At 38.6% G+C, this 24604-nt stretch overlaps 1 protein-coding gene and 1 pseudogene across 1 annotated transcript in view; one reads left to right on the top strand and one right to left on the bottom strand.

The window, feature by feature from the left end:
• Positions 1-16458, top strand: part of LOC116104115 (leukocyte immunoglobulin-like receptor subfamily A member 5) — a 47427-nt gene extending 30969 nt beyond the window's left edge. Inside the window, exons 2-5 of the mRNA XM_031390907.1 lie at positions 10887-11177; positions 11329-11634; positions 16144-16194; positions 16322-16458. Coding sequence (XP_031246767.1) covers positions 10887-11177; positions 11329-11634; positions 16144-16194; positions 16322-16458 — 785 coding nt within the window. The remainder of the gene's footprint in view (positions 1-10886; positions 11178-11328; positions 11635-16143; positions 16195-16321) is intronic.
• Positions 16459-17532: 1074 nt separating this feature from the next.
• The window catches only part of LOC116104114, a 119977-nt pseudogene continuing 112905 nt past the window's right edge, over positions 17533-24604 (bottom strand).

Raw genomic sequence — 24604 nt, 5'->3', positions numbered from 1 at the left:
AGCTAATGAACCAAATTCTTACCCTCACCTAATGTCTGTGCCACCCTCAAAGCAGAACCATTGTTCATAGAAACAGTTGGTGAATGACTTTATGTATAGATCATCTTAATACATACACCATTTCTTAAATGAATGTAACCTGTTCTCTGTGTGCTGAGAATAAATTCACTCACTCAAGTCAAATAGCTTTGACCATAGCAGGAAGTCTGTATTCAAAAATCGAGCCTACAATTCATTTCTTGGTGCAACTATCAACTCTCAGCTTAGCTACGATGGAGGTAAAATCCTTTGGTGATGTGAGGGTCATCGAAGTACAGCCTTATTACAATGAAATCCAATGTCTAAGAATTGTTCTTATTTTGGACTTGTACCACAGTAAGAGCCAAGATTTTAAGCTCTACTAAATACAGAACAAACAAACAAAAATACTTTATATATTTATATTCATTTAAGAAAATACTAGTAGTAATGTATTATTTTTAAGTATACAGCTAATGTGTTTGGAGTTATTTAAAATTTATATGGAGAGAAATGTATTTTCACTATTGCTGTAGATGAGCATCTACATAAGACTGTTAAATTGTTGTTTTATATCAAACAACTTTTATAATACTTATTTTTATTGTTGTAATATTTTATAAATTTTAAGGAATATGAGAAAAAAGATATTGTAGGTATTGAAGGGGGGTCTCTGGGAGGAGATGAGATGAGAATAAAGATGAGAATGGCCAATGGGGTTTTGATGCTAAGCAAACTGAGCTAAGAGTTGCCATGTTCCTGGTGTCTCTTGACAGCAGTAAAACCCTAACCAACGTTGAATATTGTATATTCAATATCTATCTTTCTGAGTTGGATTTAACTTGGCTTACTTCAGTTATTTTTAGTTGTACCTATTTTCCTGTTCATCACTTTCTTGCTTACATATGTGTCTATAATTACAAATATAGTTTTTGAACATGCATATTACCTGGATTTCAATATATTATGCATTCATAACTTACAAAACCTCCTCTACATTAAGCTAGTATGTTTTAAAATTGAATTAAATTTTTTTCTTATTCACTTTATATCCCACTCACTGACCCCTCCCAGTCACCCTCCCACAGTCCTTCCCCCATCCCTCATCTCCTTTTGCTCTGAGCAGTTGGGTGCCCCAACCCTGGTGCTTCAAGCCTCTACAAGGCTAGGCACTTTCTCTCCCACTAAGGCCAGACAAGGCAGCCCAGCTAGTAGAACATAACCCATGTACAGGCAACAGATTTAGAGATAGCCTCTATTCTAGTTAATCAGGACCCATATGAAAACCAAGCTATATACCTGTTACATATGAGTGGGGAGGTCTAGGTCTAGCCTGTGTACATTCTTTGGTTCATGGTTCAAACTCTGAGATTCCCAGAGGATCACTTTAATTACTCTGCTGGTCTTCCTGTGGAGTCCCTATCCCCACCAGAGCTTGCAATCCTTCCTCCTATTCTTCCAAGCTCCATCCAGTGGTGGTGGGCATCTATATCAACCTGAGCCAAGGATGCATGCTTTAAAATATTAATTATTTATTATTCTGTATATATATGCATTACCATTTATCAGCATAAAACATTTGTGTGTGTTGTGAGTGTGGCTGTGTGTCTTACTGAGCTGTATTTCTTCTGAGTATTTCAGTTAGTAAGATTCTGAATGGATGATGAACTACCAAGGTAAATGTCTGTGGTGTCAGAAGATAAAATTTTTGTCTACTGTCACACATATGTGTTCCTGACACTGAGGAGCTACTTAGAAGTAGCCTTTGTTATGCCCTGGTTCCACAGGAAACCCAGATATGAAGTCAGCTACAATTTGCAAACGAATCTTACAGATGAATCTTTACAGATGAATAGAATCTTTATTTCTAGTCTTGACTCAGATCGCAAGCCCCCTACAATGTAGGTTCTGGCATGTGACCCCTGGTTCTAGTGCCTTAACACTTATTTATAGGGCAGTTAGTATTTCTTTGAATGCTTAGTATGAAGGGGAGGGGAGGTTGGCTAAGTATGTCATAACTCAGACTTAATACCCTTTGGTACTGAATCTGGGAGGGGGATTAAAGAGTGTCTTTTGTAGGGCTATCAGGAACTAGTTTTATGGCGGGCCATAACTGTCTGTGATGTCTGATTACTTCTTTTCTATGATTTAAGCATGGGACCCTAATCTCCTTTCTTCAAGGATAGGCACCAGCTGCACCTGGTTATCTAGGGGGGTGCTTTGGCCTTGGCGCCAGCAAAGCTGAGGAGTTTTTGTCATTTTCCTTATTTGGGCTGGCACCCGTGGCTACTCGGTCCTCTTGGGGTGGCTAGGGAGGTGGAATGACCCCTCGCCCACATTTTCTGCAAGGTAGAAGGGGGAACAGGGCTTCTGAGGGTCAATGTGGAGGCAAACAGGAGAAGGGAGCCTTATCATGCTTCTCAGGGAAAGTGCAGAGGCTAGCCGAAGAAGCAAGCCTTACCATGCTTGCTGTGGAAGAAGGAGAGATCCTAGGGGACAGGGGGACTTCTGAAGAAGGATGCAGAAACAAGCTGTCTGTGCACCTCACCTTCACCCCTGTGGACATCTGTAAATTGTTCCTCTCTTCTCTTCCTACCTCATGACAAGAGGAAACATCCTGTATCATCAGTGAGCTTTGGGTTCTCACCTTGTATTTGCTGTTCTACTTATACTCCTATGTAGCATTTTCCATTATTTTACTTTCCTCTATTTCATTTTATTTCATTTTGGTCCATATAGAAATGGTTTCTCTTTGTAGCCCTAGCTATCTTATAGCTAACCTTGTAGAAAAAGGTAGTCTTGAATTCAGAGATCTTCCTGCCTCTGTCTCCCAAATGCTGGTATTAAAGTCTTTTGTCAACATGTCAGGCTTCCTTTATTTGAAATTACCCCATTGCCTATCTGAATTATGAAATCTTTCCTTTTTTAAGAATAAGGAATTTGACTCAAATAACAGAACGTGATGAGTAGAAATCAAACTTAGGATTGCAAAATATCTGAGTGCAAATGACGTATCAAAATCTTTTCTGGAGTACTCAAACCCTCCGGTCTTCATCACATGTTCTTTGTGGGTTTCTCCTAATACAGAAAGATGACCTGAAAATACACTGATCTTTGAAGGAACTATCTGTGGACCGGATTTTGAAAATATTTTTTCAAAGATTTGATTTGGGATACTTTTTAGTTATCTGTGTTTTCTCCATCTTTTTCTCTTCTTATTCCACTAATTTATTTATTCACTTTACATCCTGAATTCCTCCTCCCTCTTCCAACCCTCCTCACACAGTTCCTCTCCCAATCCCCCCTCCTCCTCTGAGAGGGTGGAGGCCCCTGTATATTGCCCCAACCTGGCTCATCAAGTCTTTGCTGGGCTAGGTACATCCTTTCCCACTGAGGCCAGAAAAGACAGCCCAGTTAGGAGAATAGGATCCACAGCCCCTGTGGCAGTTGTTGGAAAACCCACATGAAGACCTAGCTGTCCATCTGTTACATATGTTAGGGGGAGTCTAGGTACAACATGTGTATGCTCTTTGGTTAGTGGTTCAGACCTAGAGAACTTGAAAGGGACCATGTTAGTTTGAAGACTATTTCTCTTCTTGTGGGGTTCCTGTCCCCTCTGCATCCCTCAATCCTTCCATCAACTCTTCCATAAGACTCTGAGATCTCCTTCCAGTGTTTGGGTTTGGGTATCTGCAACTGTTTCAGTCAGCTACTGGGTACAGCCTCTCAGAGTATAGTTAAGCTAGGCTCTTGTCTGTAAGCATAACAGAGTATCACTAATAGTGTCAGATTGGTGCTTACCCATAAGAAGGGTCTCAATTTGGGCTGGTTGTTGGTTGTTCATTCCTCCAGTCTCTGCTCTGTCTTCGTCCTGTAGTTCATTGATACTCGGCAAATTTGGGGTTGAAAATTTTTGTTAGTGGCTTGGATCCCTCCACTGGGGATCCTGCCTGGCTACAAGAAGTTGCCACTTCAGGTTTGTTATCCCCACTGTTCAGAGTTTAAGCTAAACTCAGCCCCATCGACTCCTAAGAGCCTCCCCTATTCCAGGACTCTGTTACATCCTAAAGATTGCTCTGACTCACCCAACTCTGACCAGCTACTAATTTCCATTCTTTCTTAAGGTTAGAAAAGATTTTTCTATGAAGTTTTGAACTGGGAATCTTCAACCTCTTCTTTTCCTAGTATTCTTATGTTTGGTCTTTTCATAGTGTCCCACATTTCCAGAATATTTTGTGGTAGAACCTTTTTAGACTTGATGTTTTCTTTGACTGACATATCAATTTCTTCTATTATGTCATCTATGATCGAGATTCTCTTTTCCATCACTTGTATTCTGCTTGTTATGTTTGAGTCTATAATTTCTGTTCTCTTTCCTAGGTTTTCCATCTCCAGGTTTGTCTTTGTTGTGTTTTATTTATTGCTTCTATTTCCATTTTCAGGCCTTGAGCAGTTTTATTCATTTCCCTTACCTGTTTGATTGTATTTTTCTCTGTTTCTTTAAGAGATTTACTTATTTCCATTTTAAAGATCTTTATCATCTACATAAGATGAGATTTAAGGTAATTGTATTGCTCTTCAGGTATGTTAGGACATCTAGTGTTTGCTGTTGTAGGAGAGCTGTGGTCTGATGATGCCATATTTCCCTGTCCTTTTTTGATTGTGTTATTTCCCTGGCCTTTAGACATCTGGTTGTCTCTGGTTTTGGGTGGCCTGGTAGCCCCTGGTTGTAGCAGACCTGTGGGACTGCAGGTAGAACTGTTAATCCCTAATGGCAGCAGGTGTCTGGTTGTCCTGTGTGGGGGCAAGCCTCCAGGGAAACAGGTTGAGCTGTGGCCCAGGCAGTTGAGTGCAGATACAGGATTGCATGTAGAGATGCATACCAAAAGATGGAGCACAGACAGGACAGGGCAGACCTCATGGTTGATGGGCTTGCTGGGGGTCCAGCGGTCAGAGGTCTGTGGTGTAGGTATCTCAGGTGTTCTAGGTGACAGCAGACCTCCCAGGCAGAAGGCAAAGCTGTATTAAGTTTTCCTCTTAATGTCAGTATAATGTCACACTTGAAATGTGTGGAAGTCATACAGGAACAAATGTACATTTAAAATCAAATTCCATTTCACATCACTGGCATTCATAATAGCAAAGACCAAGAATGCACCATGTTCTAAACATTTTCATGTTATAGTCATGGATTGGTTTTCTAAAGTTACATTTGGAAATGAATTCATTTTCTACAAAGACAGATATGTTATCTGAGAAGAGCAAAAGTTTTTTCAATTTTTGAGCATTAAATTTCCTTTACTGATCTTGCTACATTAGTTAGGACTTCAAGAACTCAGATGCAGATTCTCAGGGAGAGGAGACACTGCTGAGTTCTTTTTTATTGGAACAATTCTCGTTCCTCCACATTAAATGTGAAGCTAGCTCTGGGTTACTTTTCATGTAATCTTATCCTGACTAAGGTTGTTCTCTGTTACTGTGGGTGCCTGCAATGAATGTGTGTGAGATACTGACAAATACTGTTCCTTCACTTATATGCATGCCTTTATCATGCATGTCTTAAAATTTTACATTGCTGCTGTGATGAATGAGCAAATTCTAGTTTTTCATAGTATCTGTACATTTTGATGTAACATTAGATTAAATTTGTATCATTAACACCTTTGACTATTCAGATAAATGAACATTTAGGCAATATTTTTCTTGTGTAGACATCCCACAATATTCTTACACAAAACAACGGGTAATATGGTCTTAGGGCACTCTTACAATATGTGTGATCTGTTGTTGGCTTGGATTTCATTGGATAGCAAAGAAATTAAATGCATTGAGGATTTTACATCTATGGACAAGATGTTTGTTCTTCCTTGTTCTCTTATAATGACTTTGTCATATGAGATGTCTGGATGATGCTGGTCTTGGGGCTTGGATAAAGTTACATGACTCAATTTTATGACCTGAGTATCCAGCTATCAAGGTAAGCTCCACTATCCCTATAACATTTAACAAGATCTGTCTAAGAGGAAGAGAAGCCTGTCACCCTCTCATAATCTTCCATCCCTTGCACATGGAAGGATATCTTTTCCAGTTTCCTCATGACTTCATCAGTATCTGGATGGTGGAGGAGCATTTTATAGTTCTCTGAACTGGAATCTAGCAAACACAGAATTTCCCTGAGTGCTGACAGTTATTGTCCTGGGAAGTTGATTCAAAGTGGGCCTTGGGATTTCACATGCAACTCTCCAAACCCAACAAAATGCCTCCCTGAGATCTCATTCACATCATTTCTGGAAACATGATCAATCAATGATGGAATCCAAGACCTAAGATTCAGGGAGAGGAACCTCAACATAAAAGATCCAAGATGTCCTTGACTTTCTATTGGTGGATCCACTTCACTCCATTGGCATATATAAAAAGAATGCCTGAAATACGCAATTAAGTTTGTAAGAGGCATCTGTTATGTCTAAAAAGAGAAATGTGAATCTTATTGTGACCACAACAGAAGCTGAGTTGGGAAATTTTTGTTTTACTTCCTGAAAAGAGTTCTGCATTAAAAACAGGGAAGAGTGAGAGACATTGATGTATAGTATCATCTCAAGATATGTAACCTCTGGCTTTTTTATCTCATCCACCAACACAGGGGTGCAGTTGGACAAAAGTATCATGTAAATTACCACCCAGTCTGCCTACTCCATTCTTGCTTTGAACTGTTAGGAGAGCCCCAAGATTTTACTGTACTAACTCTTCTTCATTACTAACATAATACTCAGCTACCTTTAACAATTTTAGACTAATAATTAGCAATAGGAAAACCCAGCCTTGGAATATAGCAACTAGCTTCAAGTCTCCATAGACTAACAAATATATATATATATGTATATATATATATACGTATTAATATTATATATGTATATAATATATGAATGTATTAGCATCAGCCTGAGTCGCAAAATATGTGAGTTTTCTTTTCTGCAGTTGTAAAGTCTGAAGTTACACCTTGTACAAACAGGGCAGATGCTCAACCACTGAGCTGTATCCGCATCTTTAACTAAGTGCAATTTCTTGGGACCTAGTACCTGAAAATTTCCACTATTTTGTTTTGTATTGTTTTAGGTTTTAATGTTTTTGGGATTTTTGTTGTTGTTGTCATTTTTCAGGTGAAGGGGCTTTCACAGAGGTCCATACACAAGTAATTTCATCAAAGCTAAGTGCACCTAATTGATCTCAAGATAACATCAAAGATGGCAGTCAAATTCCTGGCCCTAACTTCCATATATTCTAGCTGTAAAACTACACATATTGTCCCCATGATTCCCTTTATGAAAATAGTGCGTAATGAAAAGAGGCACTGGTGGTATAACAAGTAAGTGTTGTCATAACTGTTCAGAATGGCAGCAATCAAGGTGAGGGCCAACAGCAGTTTCTGACCTAACAGCAATCACTAATTTTAATTCTAAAGCAATATCTTTCGAATTAGTCTTCTCTTTGATGTTTGTCAAGTGTTTAGCTCATAAACATGTGTTTCTTCTAAGGCACTAGTGATGGACTGATCAATTTTAATCATTTGATATTAGTAACTAATTTGTTATGTTTTCCCATGTGTTTTCTCTTCTGTTTTGAAACAATGTACTAGGAATTGATGATTTGGAGTCAGGAATGAGAAAACATGACATAGTTAACATGAAATTTTATTTAATTTACTTGTCTCTAGAAGGCTAATAACATACTCTGAGGTGGACTTCCTTCCCTATAAAGAAAAATTACTTATTTAGAAAAAAGAAGCACACAGTTTTCTGTGAACACATTGATAAGATTGTTTTTGAAATGTAAGATTAATCACTTCCTTCAGATGTTGGCTGCCATAATCTTTGTCATTTTAAGAGCAATATGTCTTCTGTGTATTTTTTATTTTAAATACTTATTGTAGGATTTGGTCAAATACTTTATATTTTCTGTCCTAAAGATCTCAGAACCATTTCAGCACCAAATGTCCAGATAATATGGAGATGTGAGAAATTTAAAAAAAAAAATCATTATTGTATTAAATGTAGCCAGCTCACCAAGAACCTCTGTTCCCACTTTGTAATGCTTTTATGCAAATAAATTCAAGTATTTAAATCTCCCTACCTGATAAAACATTTGTTTATGCAAAGACCAAACTGCATTTCTAGAACTCAGGTCCTTTCGCCTTTCCTTTATTTCTGGAAAATGATTATGACAGCATGCACAAGTCCAGTGCAATCTCAAGAATTACCAATTTCAGCATGAGAAGATCGGGAAGGCATGAAGTCCCACTTTTATTTGGGGAGTTACTAGCGATTGGTACCTATGGGGAGAGGGAATGCCACTTTTTCTTAGGCATGTAACCCCTGAGTGGTTATCCAATACCAAATGGCCATTCCTGAAATCACATATATGCTAGCAATATTATATGGACTATGAAGTTTTTATACATACATATCCATACATATAGGTATATTATACATGTATAAATGACTATCATATATATGTACATATATATATATGCAATCATATATGTTGTCATATATATGACAACAACTAAAGAAATAGTACAAATTTGAGAGAAAGCAAGGAAGTGTGCATGGGAAGGGTTGAAGGAAGAAAAGGGCAAAATAACTATATTTTAATTTCAAAAACTAAAAAAAATCATATATTTTCATCAATCTTGCATCAGGGAAGAAACAAAAGTGACAACCAATTTGGAGACAAGTAAGATGGGAGCCAAAGGAGGTGGAGAAGTGGAGTCAAAAAAATTAATGAAATGTATGGAGAAAAGAATAACAATGAAACTTGAAAACATAGAAAAAGATATGGGAGTAAAGAAAATTTTTAAAAAACTGAAGTTTGTTGAGACAAAATTGAGCATACAACAATTTTTTTTTGTTTTTTGTTTTGTTTTTGTTTTGTTTTGTTTTTTCGAGACAGGGTTTCTCTGTGTAGCCCTGGCTGTCCTGGAATTCACTCTGTAGACCAGGCGGGCCTCGAACTCAGAAATCCGCCTGCCTCTGCCTCCTGAGTGCTGGGACTAAAGGCGTGTGCCACCACCGCCTGGCGCATACAACAAATTGAGCTGAGGTGAGACTCAATGATAGAATACCTGCTTAGAACAATAGAATGCTCCAGGGTGTGGTGGCACAGACCTATAATCCCTGCAGTCCAGAGTTTGAAAGAAGTGGATTTTTGTAATTTTGAGGCTACCCTGCTCTATATACCAGGTCCTTGTGCAGCTTGTCCCAAAAACAAAAACAAGGCAGTGTGATGGTGGTGCATGTCTTTAATAACAGTGTGTAGGGAGCAAAGGCAAAGGGATCTCTCAGTTCAAAATCTATCAGTTGGGTCTACAGAGCAAGGGTTATAGAGAGAAACTCTGTCTAAAAAATAAACAACAACCAAAAACAAATGTAAACAAAACAAGCAACAACAATACAAAACCCTCAAGAATACTAAAGACCCTGAGTTTCATCTCTAGAATAAGACATGAGGTGATAGCAAATCTTTCTTTTCATGAACTAGTTCTTTGATAATTTCAAACAATGTCCATTGATCATATTCACCAGTCTCCTAAATCATCCGTGAAATGGATCTTTTTCCATTCAAAGGACTTCTGATTCTCTTATCCTGCCTAGGACACTTATGGTCTGCAGATCTCACAAATATTATAGCAGGCTATCTATAAATTCTCAGAGCAGAGATGAGTACTTAGGGGACACTTACATTATACAGCACCTTAAACCTCTCATGCTACTCCAAATTATAGCTTTGCCAGGAATCCAGTGGTAGTCCAAGATACCATAACTCTATAAACAATTTGCTAAATGAAGTGTTCACAGAGGCTCTCAGAGATGAGATGTCACTGCTCAAGATGGCATGGGCAAAGAGTTAAAGAGAAACCAGCCCTGATTCTAGCAGGGAGGATTCTGACCCAAGGATCAGAAACATGAAAGATAAGAATAATTATGAAGGTTGTTCATCGGGAGATGGTGATGTGTGAAGTTGCTAAGAAAAAGGGTTCCTATAGTGCTGTATTGCTGTATTGGCTAAAGCCATGAAACAGAATTCAAAAGGAGCATCTGAGAGGGAAGGATGCATACTTAGCCACCCAAATATGGAAATGGCCTAGTAATGACCGCACCAGGTCTATTGTTATTTCTTCTGGGATGCCAGTCTGACAAGGACTGATTGAGTGGAGATGAGTAGGGCTAAGAGAGAAGACCATCTTTAAAGAAATGACTACAAATTCTAGAGCCTGCCCAAGCTACAGAATTAGGGAAATGAGAATCAGGCCACTGAGAAGGGCAGTTCCTCTTCCTGTTGAAGATCCTGGAGTGCAACCATTTGATGGGAGAGCGTCCAGTCTCCAAGGACCATAATCTGTGTTCCAGTTCATCTTGACAAGCACAGTGGCCTTTTCCGTATACACAGCTGTAACCACTAAGAAGAGATGCCATGGCTTCCACCTTCACATTCCTGCTGTGTTTGGGTAAGAAACATAGAATGGGAGGAAACACTATGATCCAGGAGGGACATTATCACCCAGCTCAAGACATTCCCAGAATAAAATTCCAGTGGCACAGGAGGTTTTCTGGGGGAAAGATCTTGCTCAGAACTTGGGACAAATTCTGAAGAGAGACCTTCCTTCCAGGACTGAGTATGAGATCCAGGATTCCCGTGCTGGCCGGTAAGTGTGTACTCAACTGCCCCAGGGCATTCCCCTTCACTATAAGCAGTAAGAATGGAGAGCCACAGGTATGGGCTAATCTTTGCCATATTGGGAGTGTGCAGGATCTAAGGGCTAGGATCAGATGGATAATGTCCCAGCATACACATTTGCTGATTCTTTGTAGGAGCCTTACCAAAGCCTATCATCAAAGCTGACCCAGGCACTCTGATCTATAGGGGAACACAAGTGTCTATCTCATGTAAGGGGATTTCAGATACATGGAAGTACCTTCTTTATATTCAGAAATTTGAACATGCCCAGCCCAAGCACATACAAACCTCAACAAACCATGGGGAAAAAGCTGTGTTCCACATAGGCTTGGTTGGAAAGCATGACGGAGGCCAATATTCCTGTTTCTATGAGACTGGAGATGGCTGGTCAGTGTGCAGTGACAAATTGGAGCTGGTAGTGACAGGTAAGAAGATACCAAGAGGTATCACCCCAATTTCTAACTTCAGGTAGAGGTGTCTGCTTAGTGGATGTTCCTCTCTTTCAGTTCATCCTTGTTTGACAAGTTGATCTTCAGTGAACATGTTTAAAATTCTGTCCATTTCTCTCTCTCCAAGGATTCTTTGAGAATAAACCCAGCCTATCAGCCTTACCCAGACCTATGGTGACATCAGGAGAGAGTGTGACCCTCAAGTGTTTCTCACAAGAGGAATATGACAGATTCATTGTGACCAAAAAAGGAGAACAGAAGCACTTCATGATCATGAAGTCACAGAAGACATATTTTGGACAGTTCCAGGCCCTGTTTTCTGTGGGTACTGTGACTCTGAACAGTAGTGGAACATTCAACTGTTATGGGTACTACAAGGCAAACCCACAGGTTTGGTCAGAACCCAGTGACCACCTGGAAATAAATGTCTCAGGTGAGGCAGCCCCACCACTGACCCAATCATATTTTGAAATCTTAAGCTACTTTTCTTGAACTCTACTGAGAGGTATCTGAAGTGTTTTGAGACCCAGAGTCAGACAGAGTCCCAGAGTGTGAGAGGCCAGCCAAAACAAGTGGGGAGGGAGAAAATGCTTGACCGGACTTGGCTCTGTAAACACGTGCCTATGTTTCTTCCAGGGCTGTCTAGTAAGCCCTCCCTTCTGACTCAGCAAAACCATACTGTGGTCCCTTTAGAGACATTCATCACTCACTGTACTGATTCTGACTTGTCTTGTCCAAGGAAGGGAGAACATACCTTTCCAGCACCATAGGATATACAGCCAGAATGGGCTTTCCTAAGCTAACTACTCTGAGCCCTGTGATCAGCTTCCATGCGTATCAGTTACAGAAGCTAGGGTATACATAATCTCTACTTGAAAGTAGTCAGCCCCTAGTGACCCCATGAATATCTGTTCACAGGTAAGAAGCCTTGTAAGCCAATTCAGGGACTTAGACTTCACAGGACCATCTGTAGAAATCCAAGAGATGATAGAATGAAAGTAGATGGTCTTATAAAGGAGCCAGCTCTGAGACATGAAAGGGAGAGAGCAACAGGGTCAGGGTTAAAAAAAAACAAAAAGAAAATATGTTCTCGCAGACAACCCCCAAACATGGTGGACAGCTTCCCATCTACCCTTGTTTCTAGAAAAATTCCCCATCACACCATCTCTTTCAGTGCAGCCTGGCTCCACAGTGCCCACAGGAAAGAAAGTTACCTGGTGTTTAGGGCAAGGAACCCAGTGGACATCTTTATTCTGTACAAGGAAGGAACGGTCCACCCACTACTGTACCCAAGTTCAAAGTCTCAAGTTCAGAATTTCCAGCTAGAATTCTCCATGGGTAATGTGACTTCAGCACTCACTCAAGAGTACCTATAGATCCTACAGTTCAAAAGAATTATTGCCTTATCCATTGTCACTGCACAGTGCCCTTGTGGGACTGCTGGTTTCATGTGAGGTAACTCAGAATTCTATGAGCTGAAAAGGTCATGCAGTATCTTGCATTGAAAAGACTCTTTATTGGGACCAGAACAAGAGACTTCAGGGGATTTCAATCAGTGAGAGATTAATCCATCATGAGGGTGGAGGTCAACAGAAGATTTCATTAAGGAATACCCACAACCTTTCCCCATTCTACAATGAAATCCAGAAAATCCAAGGTACTAAGAAGGAATTACTGGCAGCTACAGGGAGTGAGTAAAAACAGTGCCAGCCTCTGCTCAGATGTTTTGTTGAGAGATACTACTACACAACATTACCCATGACAAATTCCCATACCTTGATCATACAATATCCATATTAAGTGTGGTAAGAAAAGTGATGAGGAATAATCTATGTCAGATTGATATCCTTCCTACATGGTGTGGATAGGGAAAAGTTTCTAGGTTTGATAGGAGAAAGAACATAGGAACAACTTTAATAATAAGAAAAAGGAACTCACCCAAAGCAGAGACCATTTCTCACTTCTAAAAACATCTAGGAGATAAATCTCCCTTCCTTCTATATAGCTGGTTCCTGGAAACTCAGAACAAGCCAAGGAGCTACTCATATCTGTTACTCATATCTGTGTAAAGGGAACACTGGGGAGAAATACACATTTGGGAGACCATCCAAGAATATGGGTTTGAGTCTGCACAGATCGTGCTGAGCACACCAGAGAAGTCACACTTAGGGCATGCATAGGGATAAAAGAATATGAGTCATGTGGTTTCTTATACAGTGACTTGGGATTGCTGCCTGTAACACCTTCATCAACCTGTTCAGTCTGAATGTTCTCCTTTCATTGTGAGTCATTACTGTTTGTTTGAAACTCTCGAGAATATACTTCTTGTAAACGTTTTGTTTAAGACTCATGGATTTTTATCTTAAGACCTTAAAATTGTCTATATCTATTACAAACTTCAGAACATCAGTTGATATTTAATTTCACATTTTATTTAGTGTTGTTTGTACCTGAATATGTTTAGATTAACTCAGAGACCTAACCTGCCTGAGGCTGAAGAACCTATCTGGGGCTCAGCTCTATTGTAGGATGGTTTGCCCACTTTCTTGGGAGCTATTAATGGCCTGTAGCTATTTATCTAGTGGTTAAGCCTTATGAAATTTCCCCCATCTACACTAAGACATTAATTCATATTCCCATTGTACAGGTTTTCTTTCAGTGCCCATAATGTTAACGTTTTATGAATGCAGCTTCTTATCATATACAGAAAACACTGTCTCATAGAAGATGATCTGATGCCCTGGTTCTTGCAATATTTCCACCATTTAACCATTATTTTTTAAACCTTAGATTAGCATTTGGGCTGTATATATGTCAATTGGAGTTGGGCAAACCATGTACTCTGCATTTTTGGCCAATTATGGCTTTTTATAATGATCTCCATGTGCTGCGAATGTAAGCTTCAGATACATATAATAAGAACTACACTTATTTGCAGATATAAGAATAAGTATTTAGGATGCAGCTAGAAATTACATTGACTTAAAAAATGGTTTTCCTCTAGGTCCTTACCTAATCAACCACAGGGATTTGTTTAGATTTACAGTATCAGATATGAATTCCCTCATTATTTAGTAACATTAAAGTTCTATTTTTCTGTTGTTGGTTACACATAATATTTAAGTGGCACATTTCACCTTTGTGTACTTCTTACCATAATGGTCATTCTTGTGGTTAAATCCCACTCAATCATAAAGTTCATAAAACATTTTCCTAGATATTTTAAATGAATTTACTAATCCACATAAAGTTCCTAAGATTTTTAAAAAAAGTTCCTAAGATTTTTAAGGTTTTCATTATTTTATGTATATAGGTGTTCTCTCTCTCTCTCTCTCTCTCTCTCTCTCTCTCTCTCTCTCTGTGTGTGTGTGTGTGTGTGTGTGTGTATGTTTGCATTATATGCATGCCTCGTACCTGTGGAAGATAGACAGGAATTGGAAGTACAGATGCTTGTGAGCTGCTATCTGGGGTGCATCAAATTGAACCCAAGCCCTATCAAAGAGCAGCCAGCGCTTTTCAACACTGAGTCCTCTCTCCAGACCAAAATTTTTGCTGTTTTAGAAAAAATATGTACATTCCTGTACATACCTCATACTAGTTAGAACAATTGAAATATTTCAAAAATTTATACATAATGTAATTGAATGCTTTTCATTTTCTAAGGAAATACAGAGATAAGTTGGTTTACATATATAAACCTCATTTCACACATACATCATGGTCTTCCCTTCCAATTGCTTCTCAATAATTTTTTGATTTATGGATAAAAGTCATGTCAATAACAACTGTATCATTAGCATATATCCATTGACTAGTTTATGAAGACATTTCTAAATGACATCATGCAAAAATGTTATAATTTTAAATCCTCAGCTCTCCTCTTTTCCCTAGCTTTTGCTTTGACCATGAATTTCCCAGTCTTACTTCTGTGTTTTATCACAGACATACAGTCTGGAGTATGTGTGTGTGTGTGTGTGTGTGTTTGTGTGTGTGTGAGAGACAGAGAGAGAGAGAGAGAGAGAGAGAAAGAGAGAGAGAGAGAGAGAAAGACTGAAAATAAGAAATAACATACAATACCTGATAATTATGAGTCTGATTGATTCAACTTACTACAATAATTTCCAAGTACATCAATTTCTACACAGACATTTCTTTTTCTTGCACACCAATTATTCTTGGTAGAAATATATATGTCACATACTATATATAACATTATACAAATATATAGGTGTTTCTATACCATATATAATGTATGTTTACATGTCTTTATATTAACAAAACTTTAATCCATTACTATTGCCCTACTAGTATTTTTGGAGGTTGATTTTTTGCTTTGTAGATTCACAGGCGTACACATTACAGCATGTATGTACAGATAGTGAATGGGCATTTTTGAAACTTGGTGGGTCTCATTGAATATATTTCTAATTGTATGATGATTAGATAGTGGTCTATCAAGTAGAGCTATGGCACCTAGAGAACTAACCATGGTATGCTCAGAGGAAAACGCTCCTGAATGTCAGCCCTATGTACTCCAGACTTTTAACAGCTTCTAATGTGCAGATTTCACCATGGGATCTTGGGTACTTAACAGAAAATACATTTCATGGTTTTTGTTGTGATGTGATTCTGTTGGTAGATTAAGCAGAGTGCTCAGAAGGTTTCCTTCATTCTGAACTGTGAATGGTGCTTTTTTTGTCACTAATCCTGGTCCCTTGGTAGTCAGATAATTTATTAAATTGTTGTTTTAAAGTTACTTAGTCATATGTTTTTACCTTAAAGAATACAGTAACACTGAGGATTTTAATAAGAATACCAGAGGGATAATTATTCACCTGTTACAGCATAAGAATGATTAATCACAGCCTTCATGAGTTTATATAATGAAAATGTTGGACATTTAAGTACTTCACATGTATTACTTCTCTTTGTCTGTTTTCAGGATCACCTGTGACCATCAGTCCATCACAGAACATGTCCAAACCTAAGACAGGTAAATTAGGAAATTACTGGATGCAGAAAGTCCAAGTCTTGTTCAGGGAAGGCAGACTCCCTGGGTGGATATTATGCAAAAAATTTGATCTCCTTTAATATTTGTGACTTTTTGTCCTAAACTATAGTCTTAGAGACCCAGGATCACACAGTAGAAAATCTCATCAGGATGGCGATGGCTGGTTTGGTCTTCATAATCCTTGGAATTCTACTGTTTGAAGCTTGGTACAACCAGAGACAGACCCACCATGCACCTGGGAGGTAATCAGAAGAGAAAACGTACATCTTTCTAGGTTCCAGAGTCTGAGCAATAAATACAATAATTGCAAACTTTTGTGTAAAAAAAAATCACAGTCCTTACATTGAGAAACTGTTCTGAGAAGGTCTGGGGAGCAAATGTGTTTGGGATTGCAGGGAAAGATGTGGGTGTTGTGATGAGATCCTTCTTCACTGTATGAATTTCTGTTCTTCCATCTACTGTGGGTATTTGCTGACTGAGCCAGCTGTATTCTGTATAAACAATATGAGGAAAGTCCCCACACCTGTGCATCCTCTGCTTCCATTCCTTCTCATGTGACATTCTCCATTATTATAAATTACCATACTCACTATGACAGTAGCCTCTTTATTTTGAACTACAAATAATCTGCCTCAATAAAAATAAATGACTAAAGTCAGAGTCCAGAATGAAAATCCCTTCATGCCTATGATGATACAAACTTCACTGCATGCCCTTCCTTCAGTCCCAAGAGTCAAAGGTGCCTATCTTCACCCTCAGTTAACCTCCTTCTCTATCATCATGGGAAGTGTTCCTAGGCTTGTTATAATTTCATCGGAGTCTAGCAGGCCTATAGAGAGGTAGGAGGCATTCTCCCATCCCAGTATGTCATATTTAAAGTTAACTTTTCAGCCTGAATCTCTAACAGTCACATGAGAGGTCAATGAAAGACAGTTTAGTGAACATGGTTCTTACATGCTGCCATCTACCAAAGGGGCTCCAGAGTCCTCAATGATTTGTGGATAACATTAGGTCGCAGAATGTCATACAACATGTAAATGGTGGTAGATAGTGAGGAAAATTAGCAGAATTCATTGTCCTTGCATAAGAAAATAAGCAGTGTCACCCTAACTTTACCCATTGCCAATAATTTCCTATACCTCAGAGACCACTGCTTGAAGCTGAGAGAAACGATGAGTAACACCAGTGTAAAACAAGAAAGGAAGAGCAGGACGGATCCAGCAGAATTATTCATAATTTTGAGAGTCCCATGTCCACATCCTATAACTAAAACATGCTGGGACTGAGTAATGGTAGTGGATCTGCCATAAGTCCCAGCCTTTAGAGCCCTGTCTTGTTCTCTGTGATGAAGGGTAAACAGAACCATTTACTGAGGTCAGCTTCTGCCAAAATATCTGATCTACAAGTAAATATGATCAAGTCAATTTCTCAAGAGAGAGTCTAACTTCCAACGTGACCTTAGCTTGTGTCTAGTTGACAAAATCTAAACAGCACATGCTTCTTAATCTTGGGAATTATAAACTAGATTGCATGTTCCTGGGTTGAGTGTCACACTAGTCAAGGAAGAAATGTTATAACCATTATTTTTCATTTTTCTTGTAGCTTATATGGAATAAAATGAATTTCTCCCTCTAAGCACTGGTATCTGAGACACTGGTATAGAGCATGAAAAGTCAGATTGATAACCTGTCCAGGAGAGAACAGAGGCTGAGAAAATAGAATTCCTAAAGAAATTTAGATGCTGAGATGGGAGGGAGAGGGGCTTCCCCACACAGAAATGAAGAATTCAGAAGAAAAAAGGAAATTACTCATTAAGGAAGTACAATCCCAGGACAGAGAGAAGATCAACTTCTCCCAGTGGGTCACCTACAGCTTTCAAAACTCTCCTTAAACTTTCTCTGGTATTGGCTGTGTAGCCAATTATGGTCTTAAAATTAACTGAGGCAGGCAATGAGAAGTCATCCCCAGCTTCTTCTCCTTCTTTTCACATTCTGACATTAAATCCAAATGGTCCTAACCTGATCTGTTCCTATTACTGTTTCCTGGGCTTCAGTCCAGTCCAAGCTCAGTGAAGAATCAAGACATCAATACTGTTATATTATCTACCTCCTGCACTTCTTTAGGCCCAGGTAGTTCATGCTGCTATTTACAATAGGCCAGATGCCATTTTAACAGTATACTATGTTTCATACCCTCCTTTATCAAGAATCTTCTGCAGGGCTCTGCTTCCTGAATTATCACAACCAATACTCCCCTGATGTTCACAGTCAACAGATAATCTCTCCCTGAAGCAAACTCACATCTTGTTACAAAACAAACTCATTCCAAGACACAAGCTACCTCTATGAAACACACACATACACAACACACACATAGACATACTCATGGGCACATGCACATGCACATGCACAGGCATACACAGTGAGAGAGATTCAGTTTGTAAAACATCAATGCCTTTCACAGTTGCTTCTCAGAGATAAGAGAGAATAGAAAACATCACTGAAGGTTTCCTTGTCACTCTGATAAGGCCAGATGAATGTCTTTAACTTAATCCACTGAATGTAATCACTGAATGTAAATACATTCATTAACTTGATTCCACACTAGGGGTAAACTTGAAATCCACATCCACAACTTACTATACTGATGGGCACATCATTTGTGTTCAGATTATTCCTGGATATGTATTAGGTTTCTATCAATAATATCTTCTGTCATCACTCTATCACAGCAATCTCCTCAGAGCATTAAAGTAGTCATATTCCTTTGTCTAAAGATTTCCCATTGATTAGAGGTCAAAACTCCCAACACACATTGTATAAAGATAAGATGGGGCCACAATACCCTGGAAGAATTTCACTTCTTAGAAAAGCTGCTGTTACTCATCAATGAGTAAGTACTCCTATGTCTGTCTCCTGACCTTTTCTCAATGCAGTTTCAATTTAGGATTCACTAGATTTCTAATTTTGGAGTGGTTTATCTTCCCCATATCTGTAGATTCCCAATGTGTACAATGCTGCAGCTGACTTACTCATTATTTCTGATTTTGCAAGTCTATAGAGTGAACAACTTTGTAGAACCAGTAGCTCTCTGGACTGGCATCAAGTTGATGTGACTTGGGCTCAAGAGACAGCCATAACCATCTGGTTAATGGAAGGAATAATTCTTGCCCTGAAAAAGGTCTAGAATAAAGGACTTGGTACCATATGAACTACAGCCAAGTGTCTGTGCTGCTTTGCCAGCTCCCTATATTATTGGCCTTTATCTTCCCCAGACAAAAAATTTAAGGCTAGAAAGATAACTAATTATGCAATAAACTGAGTACCATGCAAATATTCAACTTTAAAGAAGGACACTTAGAAGGAAGTTTGAGAGACTAGGAACAACTCCCACTCATACTCATAGGGAAGTGACTGGCTTATGAAGAAAGAAGTTCTATCTCCAGCTATTTCTGATCATAGAGAAATGAGACAGATGAAGCATGAGTTGCAGTGAGACCTTGTTGCTATCTGTGGTGTCAGTAAAGGACTGGTGTTTATTCCACTAGCCAGAGTAAATAATAGCCTGTGTCTTGTTTAATTAACACCCCAAACACTGCCCCTTTTTGACCCACCCTCTTAGAGTCCCTCTCCTCATACTCCTACCCTAGTCTCTGAGAGGGTGGGGTCCCATGGGTATCCTCTCAACTCTGGCACATCAAGTCTCTGCAGCACTAGGTAATCCTCTCCCACTGAGGCCAGACAAAGCAGCCCAAGGCTACAAATGTGCCAGGGTGGGGATGTTGGTCTAGTCTGTGTATGCTCTTTGGTTGGTGGTTCAGTCTCTGAGAGATTCCAAGGTCCAGATTAGTTGGCACTGTTGGTCTCCTTGGGGGGGGGGGTTCTTATCCCCTTTATGGCCTTTAATCCTTTCCCCAATCCTTCCATCCCCAACCCTTCCAAAAGGGTCTGCAACCTCTGTCCAATGTTTGGGTGTGGGTATTTGTATCTGTTTCAGTCAAATGCTGAGTAGAGGAGAGGAGAATTATTCTAGGCACCTATCTGTAAGTATTACAGAGTATCATCAATAGTGTCAGGGATAGATGCTTGCCTTTGGGATGGGTCTCAAGTTGGGCTGGTTATTGGTTGACCATTCCTTCAGTCTCTGCTCCATCGTTGTCCCTGCATTTCTTTTAGACAAGATACATTTTGGATTGAAAGTTTTATGGGTGTGTTGGTGTCCACATCCCTCCACTTTGGGTCCTGCCTGGCTACAGTAAGTGGCCTCTTCAGGTTCTGTGTTGTCATTGTTAGGCATCTCAGCTAAGATCACCCTCATTGATTCCTGGGAGATTCACCCATCCCAGGTCTTTGGGAATTTCTAGAGATTCCTACCCAACCCCCAACCCATGTAGCTGCAGATTTCCTTGAGTTCTTCTGGCTCTATGGGCCTCTCTCTCCTTTACACACACCATATCCTGCCCTCTATACACCTCCTCTTCCATTGACCCATTCAGGCCCTTTCCTCCCTCTGCCTCCCATGACCATTTTGTTCCCCCTTCTAAGTGTATTCAGGCATCCTCTATTCGACCTTCCTCCTTGTTTAACTTCTTTGAATCTGTGGGGTGTACCATGGGTATCCTGTACATTTTAGCTAATATCCACTCATCCATGAAGACATACCATGCACAATCTTTTGGGTCTGTACTCAGAATGACTTCTAGTTCTATCCATTTGACTACAAGATTTATGATGTACTTGTTTTAAATAGTATTACATTGTGTAAATGTACCACATTTTCTGTATCCATTCTTTTATTGAGGGATTTCTGGGTTGATTCCAATTTCTAGCTATTACAAACAAAACTGCTATGAACATATTGGAACACATGTCCCTGTGGCATTATTTGGGTATATGCCCAGGAGCAATATAGCTGGGTCTTCAAGTACAAATATTTCCAATTTTTTAAGAAATCACCAAATTGATTTCCAGAGTGGTTGTACAAGTTTGCAATCCCACCAGCAATGAAAGGGTATTCCTCTTTCTCCATATCCTTGACAACATCTGCTGTCACCTGAGTTTTTGATCTTAGCCATTCTGATTGGTGTAAAGTGGAATCTCAGGTTTGTTTGATTTGCATTTCTCTGATGACTATGAACTTTAAAAAATTTTAAGTGCTTCTTGGCCATTGGAGATTCCTCTGTTGAGAGTTTCCTGTTTAGCTCTGTACCTTATTTTAATTGGGTTATTTGGTTTGGAGGAGTCTAACTTCTCTAGTTCTTAATATACTTTGGATATTAAGCCTCTGTCAGATGTCGAGTTAGTGGAGGTCTTTTTCTAATCTATAGGCAACTGATTTGTCCTACTGACTGTGTCCTTTGCCTTACAGAAGCTTTTCAGTTTCAAGAGGTCCCCTTTATTAGTTGTTCACCTTAGAGCCTCAACCACTGGTATTCTGTCTGGGAAATTTTCTCCTGTACCAATGCCTTAAAGGCTATTTCCCATTTTCTTTTCTATTAAATTTATTGTATCTAGTTTTATGTAGAAGCCCTTGATCCACATGGACATGAGTTTTTTCGAAGTGATAAATAAGGATTTATTTGTATTCCTGTACATGCAAACATCCCGTTAGATCACCATCACTTGTTGAAGATGCCTTTTTTCCATTGTATGGTTTTGGCTTCTTTGTTAAAAAATGAACTGTCCATATGTGTATGCATTCATTTCTGGGTCTTTGATTCTTTTTCTTTGATCAACCTGTCTGTTTCTGTACCAATACCATGATTTTTTTTTATCACTATTGCACTATAGTTAGGCTTAAGGTCAGGAATGGTTATACCTCCAGAAGTTCTTTTATTGTTTAGGATTTGTTTTGGATATGTTTGGTTTTTTGTTTTTCCATATGAAGTCAAAAACTGCTATTTCAAGTTCTGTATAAAAAATACTGTGTTGGAATTTTGAAGCAAATTGCATTGAATCTGTAGACTGCTTTTGGCAGGATGGCCAATTCCACTATTTTAATCCTACAAATACATGAGCGTGGGAGATCTTTCCATCTTCTAATATATTCTTAAATTTCTTTCTTCAGGGACTTGAGATCTTGTCATAAGGATCATTCATTTGCTTAGTTCAAATTACAACAAGGTATTTTGTGTTATTTGTGACTATTGTAAAAGGTGTTGTTTCACTAATTTCTCAATCCATTTATCCTTTGTATAAATGAAGGCTACTGGTCTGTTTGAATTAATTTTATATCCATCCATTTTGTTGAAGTCGTCTTTCAGCTGGAAAAGTTTCTGGTAGGATGTTGGCAGTCACTTATGTATACTGCCATATCATCTGTGAATAGCAATATCTTGAATTCTTCTTTTCAAGTTGTATCCCCTTGATCTCCTTTTATTATCTTACTGTTCTGGCTTCAAGTATGATACTGAATAGATAGGAAGAGTTTGTGCAGCCTTGACTTGTCCTTGATTGCAGTGGGATTGCTTCAAGTTTCTCTGTATTCAATTTGATGTTGGTTATTGGCTTGCTGTATATTGCTTTCTATTATGTGTCTAGAATCCCAGATCCCTTCAAGACATTTACCATGAAGGGGTGTTGGATTTTGTCTAAGGCTTTTTCAGGATCTAATGGGATGACCATACGATTTTTCTTTTGAGTTTGTTTATATTGTGGATTGCATTAATGAATTTTCATATATTGAATTATCCCTGCATGCTTGGGATGCAGTCAACTTGATTGTGGTGTACAACTTTTTATGTGTTCTTGGATTTGGTTTGTTAGAGTTTTATTTTGTTTTTGCACCAATGTTCATAAGTGAAATTGGTCAGAAGTTCTTTTCATTGAGTCTTTGCGTGGTTTAGGTATCAGGGTAATTGTAGGCTCTAAATGAATTAGGTAGTATCTTTTCTGTTTCTGTTTTGTGTAATAATTTGGGGAGTATTGGTGTTAGCTCTTCTTTGAAAGTCTGAAAAATTCTTAACTAAAATCATCTGGCCCTGGGCATTTTTGTTCAGGAGGCTTTTAATGACTGATTCTATTTCCTTTGGGGTTATGGGCTCTGGTTTAGATAGTTTACCTTGTCTTGGATTAACTTAGGTAGACTTACCTAAGTTAATGTCTGTCTTGAAAATCATCTGTTTTGTTTAGATATTTTTCAGTTTTGTAGATTATAGGATTTTGAAGTAAAACCTAATAATTTTTTTAATTTCCTCAGTTTTTGTTTTTATGTTGTCTGTTTCATTTCTGATTTTGTTAATTTGGATACTGTCTCTGTGCCTTTTAGTTAGTTTGGCTAACGGTTTGTTTATCTTGTTGATTTTTCTCACAGAACCAGCTCTTGTTTTATTTCGTTTTTTGTTTTTGTTTTTGTTTGTTTGTTTGTTTGGGTTTTTTAATTCTTTGTATTGTTCTCTTTGTTAATTAAACTGAATAATTAAACTTTGTTAATTAATTAAACTGAACCTTGAGTTTGACCATTTCTTGCCATCTCCTCCTCTTGTGTGTGGTTGCTTCTTTTTGTTTCAGGTGTGCTGTTAAGTTGCTAGTATGAGATCTCCATTTTCTTCATGAAGGCATATAGAGCCATGAAATTTCCTCTTAGCAATGTTTTCCTTATGTCCCATGAGTTTGAGTAAGTTTTGCCTTTATTTTCACTGAATACTAGAAAGCCTTTAATTTCTTTCTTTCTTTCTTTCTCTCTCTCCTTCCTTTCTTCTTTCTTCCTCAACCAAGTGATCACTGAGTATAGAATTGTTCAGTTATTATGAGTATGCGGACTTTCTGTTGTTTCTGTTGGTCTTGAAGTCCAGTCTTAATCCTAATAGAATATGAAAGGTATTATTTCTTGTATCTGCTGCAAATCATTTTGTGCCCAATAATATGGTCAATTTTGGAGAAGTTTCTGTGGAGTGCTGAGAAGGATGTATACATCTGGTTTTGGGGTGTAAAGTTCTATAAATATCTGTTAAATCCACTTGGTTCAGAACAACTCTTAGTTTTATTGTTTCTCTGTTTAGTCTCTGTTCAATGACCCATTTCTTGGTGAGACTGAAATATTGAAGTCTCACACTATTATTGTATGAGGTGCAATGTGTGATTTGAGCTTCAGTAATGTTTCTTTTATGAATCTCATTGCCCTTGGATTTGGGGTGTAGATGTTCAGAATTAAAACGTCATCTTGGTGGATCTTTCCTTGGATGAGTATCTTTCCTTTGAAGCGTACTTCCCCATCTTTTCTCATGAATTTTTGTTGAAAGTCTATTTTATTAGATATTAGAATGGCTACTCCAGCTTGTTTTATTGGATCTATTTTCTTGGAAAACCTTTTTCGAGTGCTTTGATCTGAGGAACTGCCTATCTTTGTTGCCGAGGTGTGTTTGTTGTGAAGATGTGTTTCTTTTTTTTTTTTT

Source organism: Mastomys coucha, unplaced genomic scaffold (genome assembly GCF_008632895.1).
Source record: "Mastomys coucha isolate ucsf_1 unplaced genomic scaffold, UCSF_Mcou_1 pScaffold21, whole genome shotgun sequence".
Taxonomy (NCBI): Eukaryota; Metazoa; Chordata; class Mammalia; order Rodentia; family Muridae; genus Mastomys; species Mastomys coucha.
Note: the sequence above shows the minus strand (reverse complement) of the source record. Positions and strands in the feature narration are given on the sequence as shown.